Genomic DNA, 20262 nt, shown 5'->3' on the forward strand with positions numbered 1-20262 from the left:
AGTCCTCCTGGAAGACATGCGCAATCATACAAGTCTGTATCTGTACCACTAGGTACTTAATTTTGTACCAGTTAATGTTAGAATGGAAAGTAAAAATGGCCATGGCAAGTACATTTCAAATTGTCTTCTCTAAGCTCTTACACAGGACTAAACAATTTAAGACTAACTTATGCTTTTAAGACAAGTGACTTCTTCTGTTTTTCCTTAACATAAAATTTTAAGCAAACATACAAAATACAAACTGCTGGAAAATATTTATTTTTACTGTATCACGATATTACTCTCATTAGCTGTCTGCTTTTTTTAAATGCAAAAATCGTTCACAAGAAAATTAGCCGAGTAAGGTTTTGTACACCGTAGGTGCTGGTGCTTTGGAGTTCCAGAGGTAGTAACTGGAAGAAATCAGTTCCCGGGCTAGAAAAAAAGGACAAGAAAAATAACCATTACAGGGTGCCTTACAATCAGACATTCCTTCATCCAAGTTAAGAGACTACTAATCCATCCTTACTAGTTTACAGAAAAGATATAATGGCCTCTTTAAACTGTTAAGACTCTTACTATTATTTGAAAATCATTTCTGATAATGAGACATTTAAAGTCTCAGCTTCAATTACCTTTACTAATGTATCACTCATAAGCTTAAAATTCAAACAGAGGTTAAATCAAAAGCAGGTGGATGGCTTGGATTTTATTCAATGAATATAAATTGCATACTTGATATAAACCATACAGTATGAAAATACTCTTTTTTATGTTACAATTTAGGACTGAAAGTGACCTGTCACAAAATTAGCAGTGTAGACCACAGATTTCAAAAGCCATTTACAGACTCTGCTAACATGACTGACAGAGGTTGCAACAGACAGACTGCTACAAATAAAAATGCTTCCATTAGTACTGCTCAAATTTAATGTGTGCCTACTGTGTTCCAAATTAGTGTATTCTTGGTGCAGACTTGGAAGTAGTCATGTGTTAACTCAAGAATAAGTAGATTTGGTTTCTCCTCCACAGATTCACGTAAGGCCACATCCACCAAGGGATGCTGGTGAGCTGACACTGACAGCAACAGTTTCACCTTGCGTGCAGGAGCTGAGTTCTGTACCTGGGTATTGCCAATTCATCTATCATATCTAGCAAAAGGGTCCAAAGCAAGGGGCCAGACTGCAGAGAGGCATTCTCTGCCCCGCCCCTCCTCCCCCCCTCCCCGTTTTGCCATTATGCAGAGCATAGTAAAACATTACAGGGCGAAAGAGAAAGAGCCCAAGGCACAGAATGACTTTGTAACTGAGCAATAAGGGCTTTTTTCAAGCGAGATGCCAGTCCCTATTCCAGGGATGCTTTAAGCATCACACACACACACACAAAAAGTACAAAGCAGAGAACAAAATTTCTAGGATGTCCCAAGCAAACAGGAAAGAGCTCTGTCCAACTTTAGCTACATAATTTTAGTCACTGACATCCAGTTCATAACTTCAATATGTAGTTTCAGTTAAATAAATGACATTTTTAGCAACTCACATGCAGTAATTTTGGATTTTCCTGGTGCAGAGATCTGAATAGAATGCTGGTCTACATAACATCAAATGTAGTCTGGGATTCTAAAAGACAGCTATAGAAAGAGAGGGAAAACGTGATCAGATCCATATTGTCATGCTTGCTGCACAAATACCAGCAATCTCTGTTACATGTTCTTGGTGTGCAAGAACACTATAAAATGACAGGACAGCAAAGAAAACTTTGCAAGAAAACTAAGCAAGAAAACAGAAAACTCCATGCTGAAAACAAAGAGGCTAATAATTATGTCTGATTTTAAATCAGGGTATCTTCATAGCCAATTTAAAATAATAAAATAAATGACTACTAAGTCCTCTTTTCACAGAGCCAGCAACTTACTTTTACGTAAGCAGTGTTCCCAGTGCAAACATAATCAGTTGGGTGCTCTTTGCCTGCAGTGCCAAAAGACACGGTTCCAGTCAGAGAAACTTCCAAAGATTTAGGGAACTTCTGTCCTAAAGCCAAGAACAGCATCTATAAGAAATTATACAGCTCTGCTTGCACTGTACAAACTGACTAGGGCAGGAAGTAACACAGGTATTCTGCTTACCAATGACCCAAAACAACAGGCTCTTCTCTTGGGACAAATCCAGTTGGCCATAACTAACTTTGTACTCTAACTGATCGATTGGGCCCCTACAGTAAGACAGAGGATAAATAAAACCATTGGAACTAGTATCGCTCAGTATTTGCTAACACCGTTTTGTTAAAGAAAGCAACACAATGCTGAGAGACGTTATTCACGTGCACAGAAACAAGTCATACCTGAACACATGGCTAAGTTATGAAAATAAGATAAAATTACAGAGCAGGAGGAAATCACCATGGTCTCAACCTAGTAATCATAGAAGAGCTGATGATATTTTACTGTCTTTAGTTCAGTGATAATGTTTTACTAACACTGTGATCAGCATCAGCAACTTGGTATCATTTCATCTTTAAATTTTCATGATAATTATGTGAAAGCGTAGTCATGGCAGTTGTCAGAAAGGCTTAAATGAAAACTATAGTTTTGATTTTAAATAACTATATTTTTGATAAGCTGATCTGCAGCTAGGATTAGCAGTCTTAAGGAACAGGTAGCCCTGGGTTGAAAGTGATCTTGAGACTTAATCCACCTGGGATTGTGGCAGTGTTTCCTGTGAGAAAATACCATGGGGGAACAAGATGCACAACAGAAGTACTCAGAATATTACCAAATATTCTGGTATAATTCTGTTTTGTGGAGATTACAAGAATTCCAAGTGGGCTTCACAACACTGCAAGGCCAGTATCCACTGGTAGTACTTTGATGGAGCATAATCTGTTATATTGACTCCTGACAGGTTCATTTCAGGAAGATCACAGAGAAATGGAAGAAATTTCTTTAGGATTTCTTTATTCTTACCTGTTGAAAACAGGTATACGAGCTTTTCAGTACTCAAAAGAATTCTTTGCACTTTCATGATGCTTTAAATTAACTGTTATTTTTAACTGTGATCTCTCTTCAACAAGTTGATAACATCCCAAAATTGGTGGAACAGGAACCTGGGAAAAAACTATATTAATTCTCAAGATAAGTTATCATCATCATCATAAGATCAGTTATACACTGTTTTAATTGCTGAAGTAGTTAAAAAAAAAAAAAAACCCAAACATGTATTAATTGCTGACTGTGGCAAACTTTTCAGGCTACTTGCGATACATAGACTTGTGGCATACGCACTTGACATATTTCAGCCTGGATATATTTTGTCTAATTCAGGCATCTAAATGGTTCATTTAAAGTAAGAGCAGCCATGCCAAGCAGTCAAAGGTACTGGCACCTCCTGAATGTGATTCAGATGACTCAAGTCCTGAAGTGCCTTCCAAGCAGTTTATTATAGAAAAAGCATGTTACCTGCCTCTATCGGGCTGAAACTCATTCAGACACGTACAACAACACAGGTATTTTTATTCCTGCTTGAAGACTCAAACATAACAAGGGTCAGCAATATTATTACCTGGGAAGTGTAGTAACACAAATTGAAGGAATCTGAAGGATGAATGAAAGGAAATTTGTAAGGTCTGTTGTACACAGAATCATCCAGTGCTTCAGCACTACTGGACATCAGCATGGCAGGGTCAACAGAAGTCACACAATGATGGACCACAATATCTTGGAGTGGAGGACCATTAGTTGGGAGATTCAAACTGAGGGTTATGTTTGGTGCAGATCCCTCTATGTCACACTTGAAAAAATGAAGTCAAGAAGTTATTTTAGAATAACTCCCTCAAGTCAGAATTAGATGTTCAAAAATCAAATACAAGTATTAGAAGAAAAAATAATAAAAATCACACTAAGAATTTTCAGCTGGCTTCAAATATTAGTACTGACAAATACTTTCAAAATCAAGTCCCTTTCCCATTTCAGTAGCCTTTCCCATGTGGTAGGGCTAGTGATGCAGTCTTAGCTAAGTGTCTCTTAATTGACAAGTACTCTTTAGCAAGGAAACAGAAGATAAGGAAGCCAAGGACTAATGTATAGCTACAACACGATGAATGTTACATAAACACACTTGGTGACAGCCTAAGTAATTCCGTTACTTTTACAACATCCGCTTAACAGATTCAAGCATGCTATTAATGGCCACTGTGGTCCCATGTCAGCTTTCTCACAGCAACCATGTGCAGCACATCCATTGTCTTGTCCCTCCATGTGCCAGCTCAGCAGCGCATGATTACACCAGGGCTTTCTTCTTATGTAAGGCCATCCTCTCTGCAAGATGACCTAGAAACTTGTCCCTCTGAGAGCAGGAATCTGTACACCCTCATAATCCCTACCAGCATGGCTGGTGGGAAATAGCCCAGTCTTTGGAAGTGCAGTATTTAGGTTGGCTTCCTTCAGTGATGAATATCCCACCTCTTGCAAACAATTAAATTGTCATGATCCACTTTATTAGGTCTTTCTCCTCTTAAAACACTGAGAGTTACAAACACTGTGTTAACATAGTGTGCTTCCTAAGCATAATTCAGAAAGAATGTTAAATATATCAATTATAGAAAAAACAGATTTTAATGTATTTCATAATTATTATTGATTTAGTCAATATTCCCCAATTTTTAATATTAAACAATAAAAACCTGCAATGCTGGAAATTTAAGTCCCATAAATAGTTACTGAAAAATGCATGAAGCATGCAGGAAAAAAAATTAGTAAAGATCAATATAAAAAACACTAACGCATCAGTCTAATAAGTAATATTTCCTTACACTTTGAAATATTACAGTATTAGAAGTTCACTGTTCACATCCTAAAGTAAAATGGCACAAGTACTTACTTTCCCAGTGTGCTTGCATGAAAAATACTTTGGTCAGACTTGCACATAAAATGCTCTCACCTTGCAATTTACAGTTCCATAAACTTGCCACATGTCCACAACATCTCTTTTGTCATACTGCATACACTTGACTTTTTCAGTGATACAGATGTTCACCTGAGGTTTGCCTTTACATGTGTTGGATCTCCAAGCTGGTTCATTCTTATCTATAGGTATTTCCTGAATGTCATCAAATGAGCTGTTTAAGCTACATATGTTTGTGTTTAAGGGGGTGCCAAGGGAACAGGCCTGTATAAGCAAATTTCGAAGCTCACCTATTTTCACACTCATCTCAGCTTCATTTTTCCAACTTGGAGAGATGTAGTCCACAATGCCTAACAAAAGAGCCAGTCCTTGTAAGAGCCCACTAACAGTGAGGAGGGGTGGCTGTGGCTCCAAGGTCTCCTCAACTAGTGGAAGACATGCATATATCAGACCACTCTTCTGAAAAGCAAGCACGGGCCAGAGATCCCCTCCTTCGGTGCGAACTGAGTATACTGATGAATGATTGATTCGGGTACAAGTATCTCGATGCTTCATGAAAATATGGTCATCTGTGAGTCTCAGTTCAAAAAGCAAGGCTTTCAGAAAAGCACTGTCAGAGGGTACAGGCATATGTGTTGATCTGTTGAAGGTCTTAGCGTGCACTTCAATGGTAGGGTAATGTCTGCGATATGGAAATAAGAGTATCTTAATGCTACACACCTTTTCCCACCCAAAACATCATACCAACAGTTCTGAGAAGCAGAACCACACAATCCCTTGTTATAATGAAGGATGGGTTTCTCTTAGGTATTCAAGTAAATCCTAACGGCCCCTCTGGTACTAAAAGGAGCCTTGTGTAAATAGAAGCCAGCAGCATCCTGACAGAAACAGTGACAGGACTAGTGATCTAAATCACTGTCAATAAAATTATTTCACGAGTAATTAGGATTCATTCTAGCAGGTGGATTTTTCCTGAAAACTCTGAGCAAATACATTCACTCATTTTTTAAATAAAATGTGAATCTGTCTGTCTACCCTTCCTGTTGCAGAAAGGTAAGAGATGTTTAAACGACACTAATGAACCCAAGCATGACTCACACCATTGCAGTGAAACTTCAACTGCAAAATATTTCTAAGAGGTGAAATTACACTCAAGAAGACAAGTTTGCAGACATTTAAGAAAACAGATGTCCCACATAATGAAATTCAACTACAACAGCTTTTTGCCTAGCTATCGTATGCTAATATACCACTGCTGTTTTGAACTTTCACAACTGATCTGCAGCAGTTGCTTTAATTGATTAACAAGATTAACTAGAAATCTTTACAGTATTATAAATCCAAAAATATTTCACTGTACATAAGTCAATTTTTTCCAGCATGGGCTGCACGGACTAAGGGAAGGGAGGCAAAATTAATTCCACACTGCATGTGCGGTGTATGTGATTTCAAGCTTTTATGACTGTTTCATCATTTCATTTTTTCAAGTATTTAAGTAATCATAATGTCACAGAGACACAAAGTTTTGTATATTTAAAATTGCTATGTTGCATCCATGTATATATTTAATTTCAAATTTCCCAGAGATAATATTTGAGAAAATTTATACTAGCTGTTTAATGCTGTGTCTGGGATTTTTTCTTCTGAAGCAGTATTATTTTTAAAGGAGAGAAGGATGAATTTCTTCTCAAGCTAACATAAAACTATCAAGAGGAACTGGGGAGTTGTCTTAAAATAAATAGCTGAGAAAAGAAAAATTATTACTTCTACAAATGGATTGGTTTTCATCCTTTTTTGGAACTGCAGACTCTCCTGAGTCTCTCTTACATTAAATTTGGTAACAGGCGAGCTTTTCTATATTCTCTTTTGTGGATTCCCTTAGTAGTTATCCACGGACTCTCAAAAAGCATTATCACAGGTTACTCACCAGGCAAGTAGTTAAATCACTTTATGAAACATCTCATAGCAGATCTGTTCTCAGGCTGCATGTTTGTTTGCACTCAGAACCATGCTAACACATAAACATGGGAGAAAAAAAATGCAGAGATACGTTTATTCTTTTTATGCCATCTTTTTAAGGACACATTGGTAGTCTGTTTCTTCAATTGCTATGGAACTTGTAATTCCAGCAATGTGATACTTTGTTATATCTATGACCTACATATATAGCACTCCCCTTCTGCTCCTGAACACTTGCATTGCTCTTACCCTGTTGCCTGTAAGTCCCACCTACACCATCTTTTCCTAACGGAGTAGCAGAGTCCCTGGCTGGTGGCAGTTATGCTTCCTCAGGCTTATTTTCGGTGACTGTGCTTTTTTCTTTGATTCTTTATCAGGCATCTAGGTTGTTTGTGTTGGTTTTTTTTTGGTCAGTAAAGAAAAATCAAGCATAGGTAGAGAGAAGCCAGAACTACAAGATCTGTAAACAGGATACAAATGACAGTAAGACAACTCCCTGTAGTCTCATGTCTATTTTGATAGATAGAGTGGTTTTGCAGCATGAAAATTTGTGAGAGCTTCCAGAGCAAGGCTGTTGATAAGAAGCTACATGTAACCTTCATGAGCATCTGTTATTTTTGGCCAATGTTTTGAAAACAAAGGAAGGGGAGATATTTCAGTCTAGTTTTGTCTTACTTAATGTCCCCACCTGTCTGCTCCTTTTGCTGAAGCTGTCCCCCATACCACAGCAATCTTCTCCTCCTCTCACTGAATCTTCCAGCTTTAGCTGAGTCATTAGATGATTAGTTAGCCCTTCAGATCTCAGTTTTTCAGTATTCCCTTCTAGAAAGCGATGAAAACTTAAAAAGATTAAAGTTTCCAGGGATGAATGAGCTTTGGTGATTCAAGAGAGACCATACTTGTTGCCTGAATTAAGTTATGACCAGCTCAAGAAAAGTGGAATGCTTTGATGTCCCAGATGTCTTCTCTGAGGTTAAAGATCAGGGCTCACGTATCTCCAGCTGAGTGCGTAAGTCCCGAAACCAACAGTTTCCATGTGATCCGGCATTCTTTATATTGTCTGTATGCTTTGTTGAATTTAAGGTCAGTTAGAAGGATAAACTTGGGGTTTCCACAGCCCTATTATTTCCTCTGGGAACTTGAAAGATCTAAGTCTGGAAATCACTTGAAGTATCAAGTATAGTTTGCCCTTTTCAAAAGAGCGCTATTCCTTGTCTCTGCCACTTACTGTGTGACAAGTTACTTCACACATTCCTCTCACCAGCCCCCCCTCCTCCGTGGTGATTACACTCTCAAGTTTTTTTGGGACAAGGCTTTCTCTTTCTCTTTGTGTTTGTAGAGGGGAGGCCTCATCTCTACTCCTGCAGGTAATACAAGGACCATAATACTAATCCTAAAACAATTGGAGGAATGTCTGATGCAGAGATCTGTCTGCACCTGAAGATGGAAGACAGTCTACTTGCTCTTTTTGTTGTTTTGGTTGGGTTGTTTTTTTGCCTCCTTCTCGGTTCCTTCTTCAGTTTTAGTGAATCCAGACTAGGATTGAAGGTCACATCTCTTTAACTAGGTCTCAGCATTTTTCATTTCCCTAGCCCCAGTTATTTTTCCTCTCCTTTGGAACTGAGTCCTCTGAAATAGCAAAAAATTTTGCCAGACCAACAAAAGCAGCCTGCCTAGCCCAAAGTCTTACTTAGAACTCTTACACAGTTCTGAATAAACAGCCCTGCATTGGAGAACTCCTTAGTGGACTTCTCCACTAACTTAAACCTGTCTTTGTATGCAAAAACTAAAATAAAACTGAAAGTTACATTTCTGCATGAAAATACCGTACATTTTTTACCGTTACGGAACAATGTAAGAAGAGAATATAAGCGAAATACATGCTTTCTACTTTACCCATTTTGTTCATCTATTTAACAAGCGCTACCTTGTCCTTTTCCATGTTAAGGCAGAGAAGAGCTAGGTAGAATCTTTACAGTAATAGAAGAACAGCGAAAGGGAAGTCATGCACAAAATGCAGAACTTGGGGGGGGGGGGGGGGGGGAAGACTGAATTAAAAGCACATTATCTGAACACAGAAATTCTCAAAATCGGGTTCAGAAAGGGACAGTGGCCAGCGCCGCATTGACGAGCGAAGGGATTCAGTCAGCATCACAGTGTTTGGTATTTTTTGCACGTTTCACAGCCCCGACGCAGCCCCGGTTTCTCTAAAACTGCCGCGACCCCACCAGCTTTCTCTCCCGCCAGAGCGGCCAGAACTCCCCCGCTACCGCCGCCGGCCGCCCCGCCGCGCCCGCGCCCATCCCCGCCTCCCCGGTCTGCACAGGCCCCCGGCCCGGCGCAACACCCTTACCTGGAGAAGAGCCAGCCCCCGGCTCACACCTGAGAAGCCACAGCGCCCGCAGGGCCCTGGCAATGCCGATAGCGGTGCTCTGCAGCGCGGCGCTGAGGGCAGCCCGGGCGCTGCAGATGGGCGGCCACGGCTGGGGAGGGGCCGGGAGTTGCGCGCGGCGGCGGCCGCCCGGCGCAGGCCCATTTCCGGCGGGCGGAGGCGGCGCCGCGGCGGCTGCTGCTGGTGCTGCTGGGGCCGCGGGGCATAATGGGCGGCAGCGGCGGGGCGGCCGTGGGCAGTTGAGGAAGGCTTCTGCCGCCCTCCCTGCGGCCATGGCCACCACGGCCGAGCTCTTCGAGGTGGGTGCGGGCAGCGCCGCGGTTTCCCAAGGGCTTTCCCGTGCCGAGGGGGCCGCGCTGGGCCCGGGGACGGGAGGCGGAGGCGAGGACGGCTGGCTCTCTGAGGGGATACGGAGGGCTTGCCCCACTGCGGCCCGGGCGCAGTCCCTCCGGGCGAGCTCCTTCCTCTTCGGGCGGTGAGGGAAGCGGGACCTCCCGCCGTGGGCGAGGGCGTGTGCAGGGGGCGAGCAGCGCAGTGCCAGAACGCGGGGAGCGGAGTGTCGGTGTGGGGGGCTGAGGAAGCGGGGGGAGCGGGGGTGATGCTTCGGCGGGCGGGGGGGCAGTCCCTCACCTTCCCTCGGGCGGGGGCTTGCGGTGCCTCTTACGCCTGGGCCTCCTTCCCCAGGGCGCTGCAGCACACGGGGTGCCGCTTTCAGCAGGGTGACAGGCTGTGCCAGGCCCGACCGCCAGCCTTCTTGTCCTGAATGCACAGATTCAGTTGACCCCAACACCCCGGTGTCCTAGCACAGCGTCTGCTTTTCTGAAACAAGGAAATAACTTCGTCCTCCCTTTAGCCACTGTGAAACTGAGGCACAAGAAACTGAATACTTGCCCAACGCTGTACACAGCAGGGCAGGAATATAGCAGGAGTCTGGTGAATTCTTTCTTGGCCTGCATCATGGGCTCTCATTATATGTGAGTCTGAAAAGTGTTTGTCCTCACATGCTAATGCATGGGGATGTGATATCATTGCCAGGTATCCTGTGTTTGCTTTCTGAGTCGCTCAAGAGGCAATTGTTCATTTGGTGTGTTAATACTGGGACATGCTTTGCCCAGCCTTCAGGTAGAGTCTTCCTGTTTCTCTGGAAGATCCTCTATGTGTAGTTTATATAAATGCATTGTGTGCACTTGAATTTATGAGTCAGTGTTATGACATGTGAGTGTTATGACTCGCATCTTTTGGCTTGCATGGTTTAAAAAAATAGCAAGACTAATATACCATGTTCTAAATAGCTGCATGCCAGGTTTTATACCCTCTCTACACCTCTTTTACTGTTGTAGGAGTCTTTTGACTTCTCAATGTGATGACAGTCTGGTTCTATTGTTTGTGGGATGTTGAATGTGAGATAACTTGGCTGTGGAAAGAAAACTTTGTTTTGGCTGCATGTTGGGGTCATGCAACAATTTGTTCCATTTTGCAATAGTAATAAAGGTGAAATTGCAAAGTAGATGAGAGTTTTGCCTATAGATGGGGCTTGAAATTACGTTCTCCAATATGGAAGCCAGTATTTCTTTCTCTCCAAAAGCAAGAGAGGTTTTGTTGACGTTCATTAAATTAATGTTGCCTACTATGTTAGTTTGAAGTCACTGGCATATATGTTAGACCATGAAAATGTGCTTATTATGGGAGTAACCCTTAGCTGCATACTGGGGGTGGTATTTGGTTGCCATGTTTTCATGAGTGTGTGTTTGAAAGTAGTTTTTAATAGAGATATATGTAGAAGGATCTGTGCTAAAAATGGGCACAACATGGACTCAGTTCCTCATATAACTCAAAGTGTAATTTAAAAATTATTATTTCTAAACTGATTTCTAATGTTGCTAGGTCCAGTTTAGTTTTGTTTATACAGACCAGATCAAACCAGGTTATCATCCACTTCAGGCATATCTCTTATTAAGTCAGTAGTATTCACTGAATGGATAAGATCAGGTTAATTCATCTAGAGCTGGAGGGAAGCTCAAAGCTGTGAAGAAATTGACTGTTGGAGCTCATCTGATAACAGACAAAGGACTTGCAAATGACATTTGTAATAGCTGATTTTCAGCAATTTCTGCAAAACAGGATAGGAGACTTAAAATAGGAATTAAGCTGCCAGCTGTAGGCAACCCTATTATCAAGATAGCATTAAAAAGAGCAAATGTATATGAAAGATACCAGATACAAACAAAACAGTAAAGTTTTGGTTTTGCAGTGGAAACTGAAATTATGTCTTAAAAAGACACTGTTGAACTTCACTTATTCTTTATAAATCAAGTAGATTGTTTTTAGCACACTCTTTGTAAAAATTTGGACGAAAAAGCTCTTTTTTTTTTTTTTTTTCCTCTGTTGATCAATATTCTGCACATAATAATATCCCCTGCAGTTACTATTTCTTAAATGATACAGAACTGGTTTTATATGATGAAAAACTGAAGAACAGGATTCCTGTGGAAGTGTTCTTGAAAAACAGAAATTTTTCACGTTATGCCCCTTTATAATATTACTACACCTGTATACATCAGTGATTCTGCTATCATTTAGGTCTAACTAAACTAATTAATACTTTGATGTGTCAGATTGCTAAAACAAAATGCAGGTTTATAATTTTTGCAGAATAGAAGGTGTTGCAGAAGGAGGGAGGCAGACTGGGAGAAAGGATGAGCGTTGCAGAAGAGGGAGATGAGTGGCTGTGCTGTGGGGAGGGCAGTGGAGGGGGCTGGGCTGCTGCCAGTTCAGTTTGGCCTCGTGGCTGGTCAAGTGGCACCTGAGTTTGGGTTCCGTCATATTGTTTGTTGCTACGTATCTGGCTGGTTTTGGAGATGCAGGGGAGGGAACTGCAGGTATTCTGTGAACACATGCGCTTGAGGGAGCTTTAGAGGACTATAGAGATGGATAAGCAAGATTGGTATTATATATATGTATATTTTTATTTATTTATTTATTTTACTGTCTAGGGCATGTATATCAGATTTCTATAGGAGAGGATGCTTTGGCAGGCTTGCAGGAAAACTGTAAAATGTAGAAAATGTTACATACACACACAAAGCATCAGTAAACAGTGCACCCCATATATAGAGTTCTTCCATAGCGATGTACTTGGCATTGATATCCTTGTAAATAGAATGGTACTCCAGTTGACTTGCAGAATCTTCAGAGGAAAGACTGTGGATGGGATTTTCATGTAAAGGAGAAGTGGTGCAAAGAGCCATCAGATGATTAGGAAGCTCCTGAAGGAAATGTTACTGTATTGAATGGCTCATTTCACCTATAATTAAAATTGCAAAAATGTTCCCAAACATTTAGATGGAAAGATGAAATAAGGAGACAATTTACACTTGATATGAAAAGACTGCATTATGAGTTTTGATAAAAAGGGCTCATGTAAAGGAAACTTCATGGTGTGTATCAGGAACAACTGGGTTAGAGATAAGTGACTTGCAGAGAAATGGTGTGTGGTATCATCCTGTTATTTTTTAAAGCTTAACCAAGGAGGCTGAGCGAAACAGTTACTCTAGTCAGTCTTTGAATGATGGGGTTCTGGGTGATCTGTTGAAATGGTGGAACTTCTTCCTATCTGGCAGGATTCAGCATGTTTCAAAGTATATTTAAAAAACTTTTATCTTTTTGTTTAATAGCTGGGCCTGACTGGATAGAGCATAATGTGTTTCTGAGGATTGACGGACTTTGAACTGGCAATATTTGCTTTTCAAACCTTGCTTTTTTGTTATTAAAATAACACTACAATAATGGGGTTTTTTTCCTCCTTATTACTTCTGACAAGATTTTAGACCTGTTGATACAGGAATCAACTTGGTACCTGTGGACGTCTGTTTATTATTTTTATTTTTAAAAATCAAGCTTTATCAAAAGTAGTTCTGGAATCTTCACATGTTTTGTTATCAGAAATAAGTTGTGGTAAATACCACTTTTAACCAGAGCCACTCTCAGCTCTGTTCACAGTTTTAAATTGCATGCAGCAAGGGTTCTAAAAGCTTTCCATGAAATCCTGGTAGTTGTGAGAATACTTTGCTTACTGATCTTAGATGTGCTGATGTTAGCACCTAAACAATGCTGCTGGATTACCAATTAAGCTGAAGTGACAAGTACTTAGGTTTTTTTAAAGGGTAGGTGTTGAACTGTGGTTTGAGTATTTAATATTAAACTATGTGAAGAAATGTTTGAGATAGTTGAGTATTAGGCCAACTAAAATAGGAGGTCTTGGTTTTATAATGAGGTCTCTGCCTTCAGAAAATACTGTTGGGTGGAGAAATAATCTTAACGCTTCACCATTGTGCAGTATTTTTATGGAAGCTCCAGCAAATATTGTGGAAGAAACTTGAGTAATCTTGTGTTTTTAACATCACTCATGCCTTGGTTTTACTTCTTGAGAAAGTCAAGTCCATCATCTGTGTTTATGCTTGCTTTGTTGTTTTTCCTTATCTGTTTTGTTTCTGCAGCTGCAGTTTGATGTTGCATAGAGTCCAGTGGCATTCTCACACTGTTTTTGCCACAGGGCAGTGTCTTGGTCAGTTCTCCTGGTGGTGCTGTGTTGTGAACTGCATCACAGGGTTGAGCAATTTTAAAGAAAGCTTTGCCACTTAATTTTTTAGACGGATCAATTCTATCTGATTTGCTGCACAGCTGATGGATGGGTCTCATAATGTAGTATCTCAAATCAGTGTGGCTGCTGCATCGTTCATAGAATCATATAGAAACATAGAATGGTTTGGGTTGGAAGGGACATTAAAGATCATCTAGTGCCAACTCCCTACCACAGGCAGGGACACTTTCCACTAGGCCAGGTTGCTCAAAGCCCCATCCAACCAGGCATTGGACACTTCCAGGGATGGAGCAGCCACAACTTCTCTAGACAACCCATTCCAATGTCTCACCACCCTCACAGTGCAGAATTTTTTCCTAATATCTAATCTAAATCTACCCTCTGTCACGTTAAAGCCATTCCCCCTTGTCCTATCCCTACAGGCCCTTGTTAAAAGTCCCTCTCCAGCTTTCTTGTCAGCCCCTTTAGGTACTGGAAGGCTGCTCTAAAGCCTCCCTGGAGCCTTGTCGTCTCCAGGCTGAACAAGCCCAGCTCTCTCAGCCTGTCATCACAGGACAGGTGCTCCAGTCCTCACACTTTTTAATGACAAGCCATAAGCTTATCTGGAAATGAGGAGAGGTAATTTAGAGCCAACTCTTCACAGACCTGTAGCAAATTCTTTGCTAGTAGTCTGTCAATCTCTAGACTAGATGTTCAAATCCACTGTATTAAGAACAGTGTTCCCATATTTAATATGTAAACATAAGAGGTGACGGGGTAATTGTCAACACTGTACTTGCTCTTGATTGTAGCAAAGCTTCTACACACTTTTAAAATGATGTGTAAGCAGTTGCTTAAGGAACAGCCTGCTGTGGCACATTGTAAGGAGTTTTTATTCTGTGGCTAGGAGCCTTTTGTGGCAGATGAATACATTGAACGCCTGGCATGGAGAACACCGGGAGGAGGTTCCAGAGGTGGAGAAGCCTTTGATCCAAAAAGGTAAAGTAAAATTGCATAATGGTCAAAGTGAATGTATCTTTAATTGTACCGTTTTATTACACATATAACAAAAAGACTGTATGCAGTATTGGTGTGTGTCCACGGAGGTTTTCATCTAGGAGAATTGCTAGTGTTTGTGACCGTGAACCAATTATTCAGTAACAAGAGTAAGGAAAGTCACTTTCTGATTTAGACTTTTGAAGGAAGGAGAATGTTGTCAGACATGAATGTTCCAAAGTTCCGTAGTTGCTGGATTAAAGCATAATATGAGGCTTCACTGCTATGATATTTAAGTTAATTTAATGAGTTTCTTGCCAGTTTAGCTCCCTGACCTGGCTTGTTGTAAGACCCAGTAGTTTACAGTACTGGTGCAAATGAAAGTCACAAACAGGTAGGATGGGAAGAAAGAGAGAAACATGGCAATATTGACTTAGATTGTATTAAACTGAATTTGTGTGAATTTGTATAGTCTGAATCAAATGAACAGCTTGCTGCTGCTGAATGGGCTCGTGCCCTTCTTGGTCTGAGCTGCACGGCATGATGGCTCATCTTGAGTTAGCTCTGGGCATCTGATCTCATGGTAAGCTAATCTAACTTAGTAAAGTGTCAGAAAACTAAACTGACAGGAAGGAAAAAAAAATTCTAGTTCGGTTAGCAATTTTTGCAGACTGAAAAAGTCTGTGAGCCAGGTGCAAAGAGAAGACTCTGTGTCTGTGAGCTGTTGGTGAGAAGGAATGTGGGTATGGAAAAGATCAAAGCTAGGTTATGGGAAGTGGGGAAGGAAGAGGTAGTGCAGGACGTTCTCTACTTTGTGGTGAGTTGGCTTGGGTCTGTGAGAAACCTAACCCTAAGAAGCCAGATCTTCAGTTACTGGGCTGGCATTGAGTGGTGCATGAGTAACTCAGATGCACAATTTTATACAGCACTATCTGTTGAACATCAACATCTAAGCTTCTGTACTCCAAACCTCTGGAAATTCTTTTGTTTTGAAGAGTGACTCTTTCAAATAGTGCTACTTTTTAGCTTTTGTACCAGTATTGGTAGTTTTTCTAGAGATATAGTTGTTTTCTTTTTCCACACTATTATAATTTGGGAGATGAGCAAGTGCAATAGCTGTTCCTTAGTGACTTCTCATCCACATGATCATTCATTGTAGTAACCTGAGATAGAACCCTAGCAAAGTTTGGGAATTATTAACTTCATAGACAAGCTGTTGTTACTCAAAAGGAAACATGAAACACTTCATTTACGTGGTCAAAGGACATTCCTTCTGGAGCAGTCTGGCTCTGTGGAGGTATGAAAGAAGAGGAAGGATACTGTTGGAGTTCTAGCAAGATGCTGAACCCTTGACATTCAGTCTGGGGCCTGTGTCGTATGCAGAGTTTTACATGTGATTTAAGTAGGTAGAAGCCTGGAAATACACAGCATTGTTTCCTGTAGCTCTTTCTTCACAGTTGGGCCTAATATTTACTTTAGGGTAGTTTATGATTTGTACCAATACCTACTCAATTTAACCTATCTTCTATATTTCTGCTGGCTTGTTTGTGTTCACTTCTGTAATGCACTTTCATATTTTTCAGGACAAGTGGGAGAATCCTACAACAGGAAATATTTTTCTTGTGGGATCTTGTAGTATTGAGTAGGGAGCCAAACTTAATAGCCAAAAGAAACAGACCTTTTGGTGTATGTTTTTTCTTTTCTGTTTTTAGAAGATGATGCTTTTGTTTGGTAGAAAGAATGTTGGAGTCTTTATTCTGAGAAACCTGACCAGCAGCTACCTCTTCTACTTGAGCATTCTTTCTTCTCTCATTATATTAAGTACTATTGCTGAATAAGTGCTGAGCTGGCACAATACCTGTTTAAAAAACAAATCCCAAACTGAACTGAATCAGCTTGTTAAAATGAATAGAAACTATCTGCACTTCTCAAGGCTTTTGTTTGAAAGTATGCTTTGTGTCACTATTATTTAAAGTTTATTTTAAATATACTTCTGTAAATTTAAGTTTGTTCCTTGTGATATTCCACGGAATCTAATGGAACATGCTTACTCTTGGGCTTCTGGCAAGCAGGAAGTTGAGGAAGGCAGTCATAAACATCTTTCTCAATCCAGTTTTCTTTAGTAAGTTGTGCCTTTAAGTCAATTACTGTTGTAAAGATATTTGAAATAGGTTTTTAGACCAATACAGTGAGCAATGCTCCAAGCAGCAGGGCAAAAGCCAGTCATTTTAGCAGCAGAATTTCAAACTGAAACTGCGGTGACCCTCCATGCAGCTGAAGAGTTGGATTAGTATCATTTAGGTGTTGCTCGGAGAGAGCTGTTGGCCAAGAGAGGTGCTGTAGTTGTTACTGAGAAGGAGTCATGTGAAGGTAGAATAATACATTCTGCTTTTTCCTTCTGGTTGTTGAGAGTCTCCATCTTGTTCATGGGGAGCCAGGAGAAGAGCAGCATGCTCATCTGCCTTCAGCAGCGTTGCAGGGTGGAAGGGTTTCACATTCACAGTATACCTTCTGAAAAGGCAGTTCCTGAGTAGTCTAGAAATAGCTCCCTGGGAGAGATTAATGTTCCCTTTCCTCTTCTGTTCTGATATTAAACCTGGGCAGCGGTGTTACCAGATCTTTCATGTGTTTTCAGTTATTAGCATGAGTTTTATGGCTATGGAGGATCTGGGAATAATTCATTCCTTGAGCGTCAGTGACTGGGATGTTTAGGGAAGCATAAGATGAATAGATGAGTGGAATGGGATAAATGGACAAAAAAAAAAAAAAAGGAATCAGAAAGAGGCACGCATTGAGAATGGAATGAAAAAGAAGAGAGGAAATTTAGGAATTCATTCCTGTGTTTGGGAAGAGTGAGTGTGGAAGAAAAGTGATAGGAAAGGGTGGAAAAAAATCCTTAAAATGGTATATATTAGAGGAGGAAAAGAAGTGAAATCAGGAAACAAGATGGTTGTAACTGAAACAACATTGGGAGACTATATGAGTGTATTCATTGCCTGTTAATAGGATGCTGATTTACAAGTTTACTGTAACATGTACAGTAGAAAATATTTCCCTGTTATAGCTCTTGCACTGAAGGGATGTGGTACCCTAAACTCTCTTTGTCCTTATGAGACTTCTTTAAGGAAGATGGGAATATAAGGGGTTTTGTACCTGTGGCAGAGCTGCATTCCTGGGTGACTGGTGTTTACGTATTGCCCTCTCCTCTGGCCTACCTTTTATGGGATCACTTAGTTTTTATGTAGGCATAGAATTCTACACAGCTAGGGTGATGTAGTTTAAAACAAAATAGCATTTTTAAGTTAGATGTGATTATATCAGCCTTGTAGGCAAGTTCTTTTCTTGGAGGTTTTTTAAGCTCTGCAGAAGACAGTATCTTTCAAACTAAAGTCTGCTTTCCTGCATTTTATTTTAAATCAGATTACTGGAAGAATTTGTAAATCATATCCAAGAATTACAGGTAATGGATGAAAGGATTCAGAGAAAGGTGGAGAAACTAGAACAGCAGTGCCAGAAGGAAGCAAAGGAATTTGCCAAGAAAGTACAAGAGCTGCAGAAAAGCAACCAGGTAAAATCTAAAGAGTATAGTCAGTGCTAAGCTCTGCAAGTTTTAAAAGCATCACATGCTCTATTAACATTTCTTGGTACAGCATGCTACTGTTTGAGATAAGAATAAAGAGGGTTTGAAGGAGAACAATTTCCCCTGTCAAAGGGGGCTTATCTGCATGTTCCGTTAATGAGTGTTAGCTATTCTGAAAGTAGAGAGTCTTCACAATAGTTAAAAGGAAGACACTAAACTTTTAAATGGTTGTGTGTACTGCATTAGTGGTTCTGATCAGTTCTGTAGTTCAGAGATACAGCACCTGGAAAGCTGATGCTTGCATTCACTGTGCTTCTTACTGATGTAAATCTAGTGTTTCCTAAAGTACAGTAAACAGAAATCATGAGGTTTTTGTGTATGCCTATGTTCTCCCAGGTTGCCTTCCAACATTTCCAAGAACTAGATGAGCACATCAGCTATGTAGCAACTAAGGTCTGTCACCTCGGCGACCAACTGGAGGGGGTAAACACGCCACGGCAACGGGCTGTGGAGGCTCAGAAGCTGATGAAATACTTTAATGAGTTTCTGGACGGAGAGCTGAAGTCTGATGTTTTTACAAACTCTGAAAAGGTAAGAGCTGTCAGCGGGATGAAAGCAGTTCAAAGCAATAAGCAGTACTGCCCTAATTACAAGCTGCTACCATGACTTACCATGGTCAGACTTCAAACTAGTGAGTGACTGACTTGTTAAAGTTTCATTGTTCTGAAATGTAAATTAACAACACTAGACTGCAGATTGCTGATAAAGCATTTGTATTCAGTGATGCTTAATGTGGCAATGTTGGCATTTTTCATTTTATGAAATTATCAGAGATTTGAGAAACACTGGGAGGGCAACTTTAGAGTGCACAAATATCTGCCTTTTTCCTTTGAACCCCTTGCCTCAGATCCACCCTGTAATGCAGAATGTTTCTGAATACAACTTCTTTGTGAAACTTTACTTTGTTGGGTCAGTCCACTGGCCTTGGATACCTTTTTGTCACAGCATGCCTTTGGGCTTTGTATAGTCCTGTGGTTATGTCTCCACCCTCTGAATTTAGAGGAATCGGGCAGGAAAACTTCAAAGAAATGTTTAAGCATTTTGTTTTTATTATGCTTCAGGAGTATGTTCATGAAGCAAATGCAATCTGAACGGTGTGGCTAATAGAAATAAACTGAAGGAAAAGTGTCCAGCTGTAAGCAAAAGGGCACGTACTGGATTTCCTTATGTAGTTTGAAAGGCAAGTTATTGGTTTGGGGTTGGTTTTTTTTTGAGGTGCATCCTGAAGAATCTTCCCACTCTCCTTAAATTCTGTGCAATGGTATGATTGTGCTCTGGAAAAAAATTTCTCCAGTATGTGGGAACAGCAAAAACTTGGTTTGCACATTCAGCAAAAAATACGTGCTTGAAATGCAGCTCACAAAGGGCCCAAGAATAGGTTAATAGTCATCCCCTCTACTGAGGGGTACTGAGATACCTGAAGGTATCTCTCAGGAAAATGAAAACCTAATCATTTCATATAGTCGTATTCCCAAGAAGTCAGTTGCACAGTGGCTTTTGATTCATGGTCTGTGGATATATGGTAATTACCATTTGATAGTTTGCCCTAATCAAAGAGGGAGCACATAAAACTTTCTGTAGCTTCCAAGTCAAACACAAAGGTTTCAACATAACTGAAGTTCATCTATGGACACTCTTTTCCAGATCTGCATAAGTTTTTCTTTTGTTTCCTGAGTAGAAATAAAACATGCATTTTAAAAATATTTAATGGCAACATGGTAGTAACAAAGCATAAGTGAAATAGAATTCTTTGTTGCCTGCTGAAGAGACTCTCATAGAATTCAACTTTTGCTTGTAATTTGAAGTTTCGTAATACTTT

At 40.4% G+C, this 20262-nt stretch overlaps 2 protein-coding genes across 4 annotated transcripts in view; one reads left to right on the forward strand and one right to left on the reverse strand.

The window, feature by feature from the left end:
• Nucleotides 1–238: 238 nt before the first annotated feature.
• On the reverse strand, nt 239–5612 carry AP5M1 (adaptor related protein complex 5 subunit mu 1; the record flags this gene model as incomplete). Its single annotated transcript, XM_030483156.1, is given in 7 exon segments — nt 239–414; nt 1519–1609; nt 1894–2009; nt 2105–2190; nt 2942–3081; nt 3537–3764; nt 4914–5612. Coding segments are annotated over 7 exon segments (1443 nt in total), but the record flags the coding sequence as incomplete, so codon positions are not given.
• A 3725-nt stretch (nt 5613–9337) lies between these two features.
• The window catches only part of EXOC5 (exocyst complex component 5), a 28683-nt gene continuing 17758 nt past the window's right edge, over nt 9338–20262 (forward strand). The window contains exons 1-4 of one of the 3 annotated variants that reach the window (XM_030483140.2): nt 9338–9527; nt 14715–14806; nt 18224–18371; nt 18780–18974. In XM_030483140.2, coding sequence (XP_030339000.1) covers nt 9501–9527; nt 14715–14806; nt 18224–18371; nt 18780–18974 — 462 coding nt within the window. In that variant the 5' untranslated portion in view covers nt 9338–9500. The remainder of the gene's footprint in view (nt 9528–14714; nt 14807–18223; nt 18372–18779; nt 18975–20262) is intronic. The other 2 variants (XM_030483139.1, XM_030483141.2) reach the window with 2 other exon arrangements.

Source organism: Strigops habroptila, chromosome 4, assembly GCF_004027225.2.
Source record: "Strigops habroptila isolate Jane chromosome 4, bStrHab1.2.pri, whole genome shotgun sequence".
Taxonomy (NCBI): domain Eukaryota; kingdom Metazoa; phylum Chordata; class Aves; order Psittaciformes; family Psittacidae; genus Strigops; species Strigops habroptila.